The sequence below is a fragment of the Carcharodon carcharias genome, chromosome 7 (assembly GCF_017639515.1).
Source record: "Carcharodon carcharias isolate sCarCar2 chromosome 7, sCarCar2.pri, whole genome shotgun sequence".
Taxonomy (NCBI): domain Eukaryota; kingdom Metazoa; phylum Chordata; class Chondrichthyes; order Lamniformes; family Lamnidae; genus Carcharodon; species Carcharodon carcharias.
This window is the reverse complement of record NC_054473.1, coordinates 19,864,747-19,877,197: the sequence shown is the minus strand read 5'-3', so window position 1 is coordinate 19,877,197 and position 12,451 is coordinate 19,864,747. Positions and strand designations below refer to the sequence as shown.

The following is a 12,451-nucleotide window of genomic DNA, read 5'->3' as shown; positions in this document are numbered from 1 at the left end:
TGCTGCCCTTGTCTTTCTAGATGGTAGTGGTCGTGGGTTTGGAAGGTGCTGTCTAAGGAGCCTTGTTGAGTTCCTGCAGTGCATATTGTAGATGGTACACACTGCTGCTACTGTGCATCAATGGTGGAGGGAGTGAATGTTTGTGGATGGGGTGCCAATCAAGCATGTTGCTTTGTCTTGGATGGTGTCAAGCTTCTTGAGTGTTGTGGAAGCTGTACTCATCCAGGCAAGGGGAGGGTATTTGATCAAACTCTTGACTTGTGCCTTGTAGATGGTGGACAGGCTTTGGGGAGTCAGGAGATGAGTTACTTGTCACAGGATTCCTAGCCTCTGACCTGCTGTTGCAGCCACAAAATTTATATGGCTAGTCCAGTTCAGTTTCTGGTCAATGATAATCCCCAGGATGATGATAGTGGGGGATTCAGTGATGGTAATGCCATTGAATGTCAAGGGGCAATGTTTAGATTCTCTCTTGTTGGAGATGGTCATTGCCTGGCAGTTGTGTGGAGCGAATGTTACTTGCCACTTGTCAGCACAAGCCTGAATGTTGTCCAGGTCTTGCTGCATTTGGACATGGATTGATCCAGTATCTGAGGAGTCATGAATGATGCTGAGTATTGAGCAATCATCGGTGAACACCCCCACTTCTGACCTTATGATGGAGGGAAGGTCATTGATGAAGCAGCTGAAGATGGTTGGGCCGAGGACACTACCCTGAGGAACTCCTGCAGTGATGTCCTGGAGCTGAGATGACTGACCTCCAACAACCACAACCATCTTCCTTTGTGCTAGGTATGACTCCAGCCAGTGGAGAGTTCTCGCCCAATTCCCATTGACTCCAGTTTTGCTGGGGCTCCTTGATGCCAGACCTGCTCAAATGCTGCTTTGATGTCAAGGGCAGTGACTCTCATCTCACCTTACCTTTCTTTTCTATCCCAGTGCCTTTTCTCTGCTGGGCACTGCATCTGATAGGCGGTAGTAATTCATTCTTCGGTGGATGGGTTGGTGGAAACAAAGACATGGGCGAGAAATATCTTTATTTGATCCTGAGTATTTTAGCTTGAGAAATGATGCAATCAATTCCTTGTACATCGCTCAACTATTTTTTTATTCATTCATGGGATGAGGGCTTCCCTGGCTGGGCCAGCATATTTTGCCCATACCTAATTGCCCTTGAGAAGGTGGTGGTGGGCTGCCTTCTTGAACCACTGCAGTCCATGTGATGTAGGTACACCCACAGTGCAGTTAGGAAGGGAGTTCCAGGATTTTGACCCAGTGACAGTGAAGGGATGGTGATATATTTCCAAGTCAGGAAGGTGAGTGACTTGGAGGGGAACTTCCACATGGTGGTGTTCCCATCTATCTGCTGCCCTTGTCCTTCTAGATGATAGTGATAGTAAGTTTGGGAAGGGGCTGGTCAAGGAGCCTTGGAGAATTCCTGCAGTGCATCTTGTAGATGGTACACACTGCTACTACTGTGCTTCAGTGGTGGAGGGAGTGAATGTTTGAGGATGGGGTGCCAATCAAGTGGGCTGCTTTGTCCTGAGTGTTGTGGGAACTGCACTCATCCAGGCCAGTGGGGAGTATTCCATCATACTCTTAACTTGTGCCTTGAAGATGGTGGACAGGCTTTGGGGAGTCAGGAGTAGAGTTACATGTTGTAGGATTCCTAGACTCTGACCTGGTCTTGTAGCTACAGTATTTATGTGGCTAGTCCAGTTCAGTTTCTGGTCAATGGTAACCCCCAAGATGTTGCTAGTGGGGGATTCAGGGATGGTAATGCCATTGAACATCAAGGGGAGATGGTTGGATTCTCTCTTGTTGAAGATGGTCATTGCCTGGCACTTGTATTGCACAAATATTATTTGCCACTTGTCAGCCCAAACCCAGATATTGTCCAGGTCTTTCTGCATGCGGACATGGACTGCTTCAGTATCTGGGGAGTTGTGAATGTTGCTGAACCTTGTGTAATCATCAGCAAACATCCCCACTTCTGACCTTATGATGGAAGGAAGGTCATTGATGAAGCAGCTGAAGATGGTTGGGCAGAGGACACCACCCTGAGGAACTCCTGCAGTGATGTCCTGGAGCTGAGATGATTGACCTCCAACAACACAACCATCTTAAACTAAAACAAAAATACCTGGAAAAACTCAGCAGGTCTGGTAGCATCTGCAGAGAGGAGCACAGTTAACGTTTCGAGTCCGAATGACCTTTCAACACAACCATCTTCCTTTGTGCTGGATATGACTCCAACCAGCGGAGAATTTTCCCTCTGATTCCTCTTGACTTCAGTTTTGTGAGGGCTCCTTGATGTCACACTTAGTCAAATGTGGCCGTGATGTCAAGGGCGGTCACTCTCACCTTACCTCGGGAGTTCAGCTCCTTTGTCCATGTTTGAACAAAGGCTGTAATGAGGTCAGGAGCTGAGTGGCCCTGGCGGAACCTAAACTGGGCATCAATGAGCAGGTTATTGCTAAGCAAGTGCCGCTTGATAGCACTGTTGATGTTGAATTGGCTCACCTTTCAGGAGTAGTCTCCTGGATTGCAACCCAGGTTTTCCAGTCCCGTGCACAGTGCAGCAAGAAGCTTCACCAGGGTGGCTTGCAGGCAAGTCTTACAAATTGTGTAAAGCAGCCTCACAGACTGGGAAGCCGCATATCTGTTAATGAGTAAGTGTTTCCCGCTGTCAAAACGGCCCACCATAAATAGCCGTCTGTTTTCCAAACTTTATTGTGAACTTACTGTTTTCACGAATGAATATTCAGGCCAGCAAGCTTTCCACTAGCACTGCTGAGCTTGTAATCTATGTGAGATGAAGGCCAAAAAGGACCATTTTCATTTCAAAGAGCAATCTTCCCACTACTGTGTATTTAGAGAGCAAAATCTAAGCGCTCCATTAATCTGCTAAATATCTACCTCTGAATCATTTAAAATATATATCTACATTGCTCAACATGTGACATGTTAAATTATAATTTGATAGATGAGGTCAGTCTTCTCGTACCTCACCCAAGTGGCCAGATTCCACATGAGTGGTCAGTGAGTCTACAGGCTATGTCACCATGGAGACATAACAGTTGAGCTTCAGCATGATTTGATTCAGGATCTACAACATTCTGCAGGGTTGTGGATAGTGGAGCCCCCGACTGATTTTGTTCCCCTCACTAGCCTAGGGAACCCCTTTACCACGACCTGACCGAGACCAGCTCATTCGGCACAGAGAAAGTTTTGCACCAGGAGAACGGCCAGGCATAGATGGTTCACCACCAAACCATGCAATGCATTTACCTACCTATACATCAAAGGCTTTTTTTGTTAAAATTAAGTAATCAGGCATCAGAACTGCTGTTATCTATAACAAAAGGTGCGCACAGCATTTAGCAGGGCCGTTGGAAATGGGAACCGTGAATGGCAGTTCAAAATCTCTTTTTTGTTTTGCAATATTCCGAACCATCTTTAAACATGCTTCTGTATAGTGTTCAGTTGTGTCAAAAGAGCACAATGTAAAATATATATTATAAAAACAAGACTTAGCCGCCAGTATACCCAAGGTGCTAAATTCAGGCCCCAGGCAACGATACCTGTGGCCCTACACTATACTAAGCCAGTTATTTCACAGACTATAACTCTGAAAATGCCGCCTGTGTCCTAGATCTATACAAAATAACTTAGAAATGTTGCAGTTTTATAAAATCTCATGCACACATTTTCATCAATTCATTACTATACAGTTATATGGTATAAAAATTGCTGGTGTGCAAAACTATATATATGTACAGTACTACCAGTGTGTGTCTCATTACAGAGGACGCAGGGTGGGCATTGGGGTTTGTTGGCAGTTTTCTACAGCGATTATCTTGCTCCTTGAGGTTGAGGGGGTGTGGAGGGGGCACTTAGCTCTCAGTGGATGAGGCACTCTGTTGTCTAGTGGCCTCCGTTCACATTACCACCTCCTGTGGACCAGTCGATGAAAATGAAGCTGAGGCTCATGGTCATGAAGAGAACTCCCAGACCCGCAAAACAAGCAGCCTGGAAAATACGGCAAACAGGAGGAAGAAATGGTTAACATGTAGACAGGGCCAAGTTCCCAAACTAACATGGGGCCTGCCAGTGTAAAGGGTGGGGGAGCTCCACCTGTGACCTAACTAGTGTTATATACCAGTCCAGCATGACCCCTAAGCTCTTATATTCTATGTTTCAGCTGAAAAGGACAAGTGTCCCATCAGCCTTCTTGACTGCCTTATCTGCCTGCCCAGCCATCTTCAGGGAGCCTCTGTTCCTCTACACTTCTCAGTATCCTACCATTTATTGGCTATTCCCTTGCCTTGTTAGTCTTCCCCAAATACATTACTCACACTTCTCTGGATTGAACTCCATTTGCCACTGTTCTGCTCACCTGGCTAATCCACTGATGTCTTCCCATTGTCCCCAGTTTTCTTCGGTTTTCTTTGGCCAATTTTTCTATCGTCTGCAAACTTCTTAATCCTACCTCCTGCATTCAAATCCAAACCATTGATACATACCGCAAAAAGCAAGGGACCTAGTACTGAGCCCTGCAGAACCCCACCGGAAGCATCTTTCCAGCCACCAAATTACCCATCAATCATTACCTTTTGCTTCCTGCTTCTGAGTCAGTTTTGGATCCAACTTGTCACTTTGCCTTGGATCCCACTGGCTTTTACTTTCGTGACCAGTCTGCCATGTGGGACCTTATCAAAAACCTCGCTAAAATCCACATAGACCTTTTGACCCTCCAGACATGACGTTCCCTTAACAAATCCATGCTGGCTGTCTTTCTAAATGAAGATTTAGCCTAAACCTCAGAATTTTTCTAATATTTTTCCCATCACTGAGGTTTGGTTGTCTGGTCTGTAATTACTCGGTCCATCCCTTTCTCCCTTTTTAAAATAACTGTACAATGTTAGCAGTCCTCACATCCTCTGGCACCATGGCTGTAGCCAGAGTGGGTTGGAAAATGATGGCTAGAGTCTCTATTTCTTCTCTTGCTTCCTTTAACAGCCTGGGATGTCTTTCATCTGGGTCTGGGGATTTATCCGCTTTCAAAGATGTTAAATGCCTTTATACTTCCTCTCTCACTATATTAATATCACCTAATGTTTCACACTCCTCCCTGATTGCGATGTCAGTATTATCCCTCTCATTTATTTTATTACCAAATCAAGGTCCTGCGCCTCAACATACAGGTTACTTTTATGGTCCCTAATAGGCTGGACTCTTACTATAGTTACCCTCTTCCTCTTTATACATTTATAAGAAATTTTTGGCATTTCCTTGATTTTACTTGTCAATATTTTTTCATGCCCTCTCTTTGCTTTTCTAATTTACTTTTTAATTTCACCCCTACACTTTTTATATTCCTCTTGGTTTACTGCAGTATTGAGTCCCCGGTGTCAATAATAAGTTTCCTTTTCTTTCTTTATCCTCTCCCTTAAGCCACTTGTTATCAAGGGGGCTCTGGATTTGTTCATCCCACCCTTTTTCTTTACTATCTCTGAACCCTCACTTTCTCTTCCTTGAATACCTTCCACTGATCTGGCACTGATTTATCTTCATGTTTCCATTTCACTTTAGCTAAATCGCATTTCAGCTTAATAAAGTAAACTTTTCCCGACAGAGAACTTTTATTCCTGGATTATCTTTACCTTTTTCCATAACTACCCTAAATCTAAACGAATTATGATCGTTTCCACCAAAGTGCTTCCCAGCTGATACCTTTTCCACTTACCCAGCTTCATTCCCTGAAACCAAGTCCAAAACAGTCCTCTCTCTTATTGGGCTTGTTATGGATTGGTAAAAAATTTCTCCTGAATGCATTTTAAGAACTCTGCCCCTCTGTCCTTTTCACTCTAATTTTATCCCTGCTTAACAGTGAGCTATTTTAGTCCTCTGATGAAGAAAGGAGAAACAAACATCACATGGCAAAAAAACCTTCAAAACAGTGAAATAAACATGAGCAGAATGGCACAATAAGTTCATTATCAGGACGTTCCTAGTAACCAAACTCCACCCACATCTGCCATGCAAATATCTTTTTGTGTCAATCCCAAAAGTTAATAGCGTTCACTTGTACATTTTAAAACCTGCTTTTCCAATGACAACTATATTCTGGGTCAGTGCAATCTGTGCTTACATTTCTGTTCCTTAGACAGTGAGCCAGTGAGATGAAGGAGAGAAGAACCAAAAAGGTTTTCTCCTCGAACGCATATGCCTATGTTGGATTTAGAAAGTTGCTCCATTAAGTAAGCTGCATTCAGCTCATACCACCTCTTTCTTTTTGCCTTGAACAGAATACGACAAATATTTACTCTGTCCTAGGTGTGGCATCTAATAATGGCCAATGATTCTGCCACTGTGTCTAGGCTTTTGAGTCCATTTGTAAACATGTTTTCCCTCCAACTGCCTCTGACCAAAATCCAATAAATTTGTCCTTAAACTGTCCCTATCATGCCAGGGTCATGAATGTGACACTAATTGGTGTAGTTTCTGCTCCATATTCTTGGGTTGGCTGTAGCCTATACTGCAGATACAAACTGCCTAAAAAGCATGACATCAGTGGGCAGACTGCACCGGAAATGTCGGACTCACAAACATGACATATTCCAGTTAAAGGTGGGTCGATTACCCCGCTTCTGGCATTGGTGTCTTAGTGTTAGATCCTGTATATATGCAGCAGTTCACTCATGTCTGATACCAAAAAGCTGGTCTATATGCCAGTTCCTGTTGGGCAGTTTGGATGTTGCCTGTCTACATAATAGAGACTGAAATTCAATACCATTCTTGGTTGCAAAGTGCTGCAGGTCATCGTGCGGACAGGGTTTTCCCTTTGGGCTTCTGGACCCCACTGTCAAGGTTAAATGGGGGTCAAAATCCTGCATCCTGTGTGGGAAACTGTCTCTCGGCTGTGAGTTTCCTTGAATTGGCCAATCAGTGCTCAATTGGAGGGTGAGCCTATCCTCTAAGTATGGTGGGTGGGCTCTTGAGACTGGAGGGCCAATGGGAGGTCCTCCAGCTTGAAAGCAGAAGCTCAATGCCAGAGCAGGTTAAGTGAGAGAGGAGGTGCTTCAAAATGGAGTTGCCCTCTCTCCAAACTTCTAAAATTAAAATAAAAAAAATTAATCCAGCAGCTAGGCCACTATTGCTGGGGGGAGTGGGAGGTTAGTGGTAGGGAAAGTGCGGGGGTGTGGCTGGGGGGGTGGAGGTTTTGGGGGGGGTCAGAAGGAACCCTTCCAAATAGCAGTCTGTGGCTGCCATTCGATTCGGGCAGGCTGGGGGGGGGGAGGGGGGGGGGGTGGCAGGGTGGGGGGGGCCTCTTTGCCTGCCTGGAAGACAAGCTTCCTGGTCTGTCTCCAGGAGGCCATCTCCAGTGTTGTTCCCCAGCTGCTGCCTGTGGGGCTCAGGTAGCACCCTGCTACAATTGATCTTAAATGGCTATGAGCAGGGTTAATTGGCTACTGCTGCTTGTGGGTGGGTATCCCTTCCGCCAGCATAATCTGGTAGTGTGTGTAGGTTTCTGCGTATCTCCATGCTGGGTGGGGCCAATTGATTAAAAACCCCAAAAGACCTGCAAGACACATCCAAGGCAAGCCCCTTTAACAACAGCTGCTCCTGTTATTGGCGTTCCAGTAGGTGGACCATTGCGTCCGAGCAGTGTCAGGCACCCTCTGTGTGCTGGTCAGCCTGCATTGTTAGTGAGCCCCATTCCAGCAAAATGGATCAGCTTCGCGACAGCAGGTGCAAGTCCTGCCTCAACTGACCAACAGCAGTGAATCCACCATGGAGGAAAGTTCAGCTCCAAGACCACAATGTTCACTGTGCTGCCTGTGCTATTCATGTCAACAATGCCCTTGAAAACAGAAACCCCAGAAAACTGATTTAACATAGTCCATGGTGAGGTGTCGTTTAGCAAGAAATGCTCTGAAACTGATTAATCTAGACAGTATAGCTTCCGCATTTTTGGGCTTTGCTCATTGGAGACGTACCAGGATTTTTGGATGCGACCTTATTGGCTCTTCTTCTTTTGGCACTATCCGCATGTAGAACACAGCTGGGAAGATGAAAATTAAACATGGGGCAGAGGTAGCACCTGAAGAAAGAGAAGAGGAACCAATGGTCATTAGCATCAGGCTGGCCTTTCAACACACAAGCATTTTTAGAGTTTATATAAATTACACATTTTCCTTAGGCACCAAGTCTTCGTCAAAACTTTATAGTTTTGTTTTAACAAGCATTTCACAAAAAAACGTGTCAACTCTGGGGAATGGGATGTTTGGTTGCTTCCTACACCTTTGTGTCAGCACTGAGTACCGGCTCAGACACAGCTTACATTCAGTGCTAAGTGCATCGCTCCCTCTCTCTGTCAAATAGTCAATCTCCATCCAAACTATTCTAAAGTGGGGAGGAGAAGTACAGCTGAGCCCAGTCCTGTTCTCGCCTAACATTCACGCAAAAGCTTGGCTCACCAGATAGCAGCCAGAGTAGGAAATCTGGCTTATTTCTCCCTTATGTTGACTAGTTGTTACAACTTTCCTGCTTCCTTAGCTGAGAGTAACATACACCATGAATCTGGGATCATATGGTTCTGCGTTGCTGAGCATCACATTGCCCACATCTTTTGGTGGCTTTTTAAATATGGACCAATAGATCTCCCACCATACCGCTTCTGAATATGAGACCTAGAATGCTCGTTTCCTATTTACCAATATCCCAATGGAGTCTGATGCAGTCTAACCTTTGCTGTAAAGTGGCAAATTTACTGAAGCATTGCATCATACAATTGACTGAATCATAGGATTTGCAGCATTTGCTTGCAGCACAAGTACTTGTTTTTTCCCATTATTTACATGGCTATGTAGAAGATACTTTTTGTTGCTTTACTTCCTGTGTGTGATTTGCTGTTGCTGCTGAGATAGCCAGGTGTGGAAATGCCAGGGAGATTTGCCCCATGTCAAGTCCCCATTGCTGTCCCTCCCTCCACAAAGACAGCCTGGCAGTTGCAAGATTTCAAAAATTCTGAAAGGGCACTGCCATCTTGAGGCATCCTCTATCTCCCTTACCTGCATTGAACTCTTTCAGTGCCAGAGGGCCTCCTATTGGTCCTCCAGCTTCCAGAGCCTAGCCGCCATCCTTAATCGGATGGTGAGCGTGCTCTTTGTCCATTAATCAGCCTTTCAATAAAAAACTGTTGTGTAGGTGTCATGCCCATCTCTTGTGGTGTCAGGACCCGGAAATTATCCCGGCGTAGACGTCCCAATCTCAAAATAAAACTTCATCCCTATAACTCCCGTGTCTTATCTTTCTCACACACACGGTATTTCTCCACAGGAGCTAGAACAACCCAGTTATTTCCTACCTTTGGTCACCTAACATGGGCTTCTGTGGATATTATAAAAGCAGGTTTCCTGGGTCAACTGGGAAAGGAGTCACCATAATTAAGAGTCTCCAAACCAAGATGTGCACAGTTTCCATTTGCCCAATGCCATGCGTAAACTTTCTCCTTGCAGGGACACTCCCACTTTCCCAAGTGCAGAGAGCCTTAGTGCAGATTGGCAGAGGCCACATTTTGAGACCCATAGATGAACACAGGGATAATCCATCATTCATCTCTCTGTTGTATGAGAAGGAAGTCGCAAATCCGCAGCACCTCAGCCCAGTGACATTTCTGACTCAAGTTGCAAGTTTCAGACAGAAGGGCCTGCACACCAAGCAACCAAATTCATGGGTAATTTGAGTTTTTTTTTAATGTTATGTTATAAATATTTTTTCTAGCTCTATACAATGATTTGAGTGAAGGATAAAAATGGCGACTGAAAATAGTGTGAAGAAATGATTTGATCAATTTATTAGTTTGTTTTGTGGTATTAGCAGGTACGCAAATAGTAATCTTGAATAGACTTGAGATTTAATTACTCAGTTTTCTGTAGACAATCCTGCAATCATTTGTACTTTTTCATTCCTATATATTTGCATACTTGATAGTTCAAATCATGGTTCATCTGTTGTTACCAATCATAATTTCTTTGCTTTGTTGAGATGTGACATCTTAGTGTGTGACACCCTGAGACATATCTGAGACATGTATTTTCAGATGCAACATCTTTGAAAGCTGTGACAGGATAAGCATACACCATGCGCAAGAATTCAACTATGTAGAAAGATAGGATTATGGGTTTTGCACACAGACAACCTCCACTGACATAAGCGACCACAAAAGGCAAGATTTAAAGAAATTTAACTTCACAAAGCACTATTAGACTGGAATGCTTCAAAGAAAAAACTGGAATGGCTGAGAGGGGATTAACAGAATAGAACATGTTGTGAGAAGATTTTACTTTGTAGTTACTAATATCATGCTTGGAGGTAGAACTGGCAATTTTCAATACCTTGAGTTGTATTCTAAATGTGAAAGGTTACAGCTGTCATTGTTAAAGCATTGTTGCTTTGTGACCTGTAGGGAACACAAGTGACTGGGAAACCATTCTGTTTCACTGGAATTCCATGCTGGATAAGAAATGGATTTCACTGAAGTGCTCTCCATTCCATTGCCTTTATCTCAGAGCCATCTGAATTATAGCCAAGCCACAGGAAGCACTCAAAGATGAAGTGAGGAGGGGTGCCAAAGTCACATTTGTTCTCTTTCTCTCAATTTATACATTACAAGGGCAACCCCGTCAAAAATAAACACTAAACACTTCACGTATTAGTCAACATAAAATATGCTATCCAAGGCAATAAGTACCATATCTCATAAAAGCAAGCTGACTTAAAAATGTACACCTACAAGATTATCACAAGGGCCAGCATTTTCCCCTGGTCATACGGGCTCGGTGGGGGTGGACGGGAGGGATTGGGAAGCCAACCATTGCCCGCGGTCGGACTGTGATTTCACGCTGGCCCAGTGTAAGGCGTGCTTCAGCACTGCCTGTGTGGAGGGTGAGAGCGCAAGTTCGTGCATGCATTTGGGTGAGCACTGGAAAAGCCTCTTGAGGCACAGAGCTGCCTCAGGGAGATGAAGAGTTTTGCAAATTAAAAATAAAGATTTTTAAAATGTTGAAAAACATGTCCCCTCGTGCGACTCTGTCACGTTAGAAATTAGAAATGAAATTAGGATGAAATTTAAAGAAATTTTTTTTAATGACGGATCGAAACCTCATCCTGCCCATGGATGAGATTTTGCAAAAAATGCAAAGGCCACTTGACCTTTTCGCCTGCCCGCCAACTGTAAGGTTGGAAAGGCAGTGAAAAATTGAATTCAATTACATTGTTAGTGGCCTTAATAGGCCTGTTAATTGTCAGCGGGCGTGCTGCCGACTCCTGCGTGTGCCTGCCGACCGAAATATCGCGCGAGTGTGCAATGATGTCGGGACGCTCACCCGACATCATCATGCGTCATTTTATGCTCGAGTGGGTTGGGTACGCGCCTGCCTGCTCAGTGAAAAACCCTGCCCAAGTTGTTTGAACCAATAAAAACACAATGTAAAACAGCTTAATAGATAACATTTAAGATAACAACATCCATCAAAACATTGTCACACAAGATCATTAATCAGCACATAACGCCATCCACCACCACAAAAGATCTTTTATCTCCACACAAGACCGTCAATCACCACACAAGACCATTTATAGAGCATCCATCCCCGTACAAGACCATTTTTCATCAATCACCACCCATTGTCAAACAATGCTACCCATTGCTACACAACATATATAAGCCAAAATCAACCCACACACAAGTTGAAACCATCTCATAAAAAGTGGCCTACAATAAGGTAGCATAAATACAAACTAATGCAACAAAAATACACAACACATTAAGTTGCAACATACATTAGCAGAAACCAAACATTAACAACACATTTATTAGAAAATGCAATTGAAAAAACACAGGTTGCCAGTAACTATTGACCTTGCTAAGTAATATATTGCACAGCATCTAGTACTGTTACTATTTTGAGCAGCTACAAGCACAACTGTGTAATGCCAGCTGTATTATAAGATCCATAACTGTTACAAGGATGTACTTTTAAAGATATAATTTCTATTTTTTTCTTTTTTTGGCTGCATTTTAAAAAACTGGAACCCTCTGAGAGACAATGATGGAACTGCCCAGACTGCAGCAATAACACAGTCGCATTCCACCAAGTGGGGTGAAAGAAAGCAGAGCGTGAGAGACCCAGCCCCTGTTGGCTTCACACCATCCTGAGACTTTTCAAATGTTTCTGAGATGAGACATCAAAATACAATTACCTGTTCCAAAAGAATAACTGCAGGAGACATGGACTAATAGAACTTCTCTGGAATATACAGCCAGCAGAGTACTTTAAGGGACTGCTCCCCAAGCAGGAGGGAGAACAAAATGCCAAACTGAACACAGGCTGTCAAAGCTCTGTGCTCTCTCTGTCTCTCTCTCTCTCTCTCTTGTAAGTGC

General features: G+C 44.0%; 1 protein-coding gene across 2 annotated transcripts in view; it reads right to left on the bottom strand.

Moving 5' to 3' along the window:
* Positions 1 to 2,424: 2,424 nt before the first annotated feature.
* Positions 2,425 to 12,451, bottom strand: part of LOC121279971 (sodium-coupled neutral amino acid transporter 3-like) — a 148,350-nt gene continuing 138,323 nt past the window's right edge. The window contains exons 15-16 of one of the 2 annotated variants that reach the window (XM_041191592.1): positions 8,004 to 8,107; positions 2,425 to 4,032 (exon numbers count right to left, since the gene is read on the bottom strand). In XM_041191592.1, the coding sequence (XP_041047526.1) occupies positions 3,928 to 4,032; positions 8,004 to 8,107 (209 nt within the window). In that variant the 3' untranslated portion in view covers positions 2,425 to 3,927. Of the gene's footprint in view, positions 4,033 to 8,003; positions 8,108 to 12,451 lie in introns of those variants that run through there. The other variant, XM_041191594.1, reaches the window with a different exon arrangement.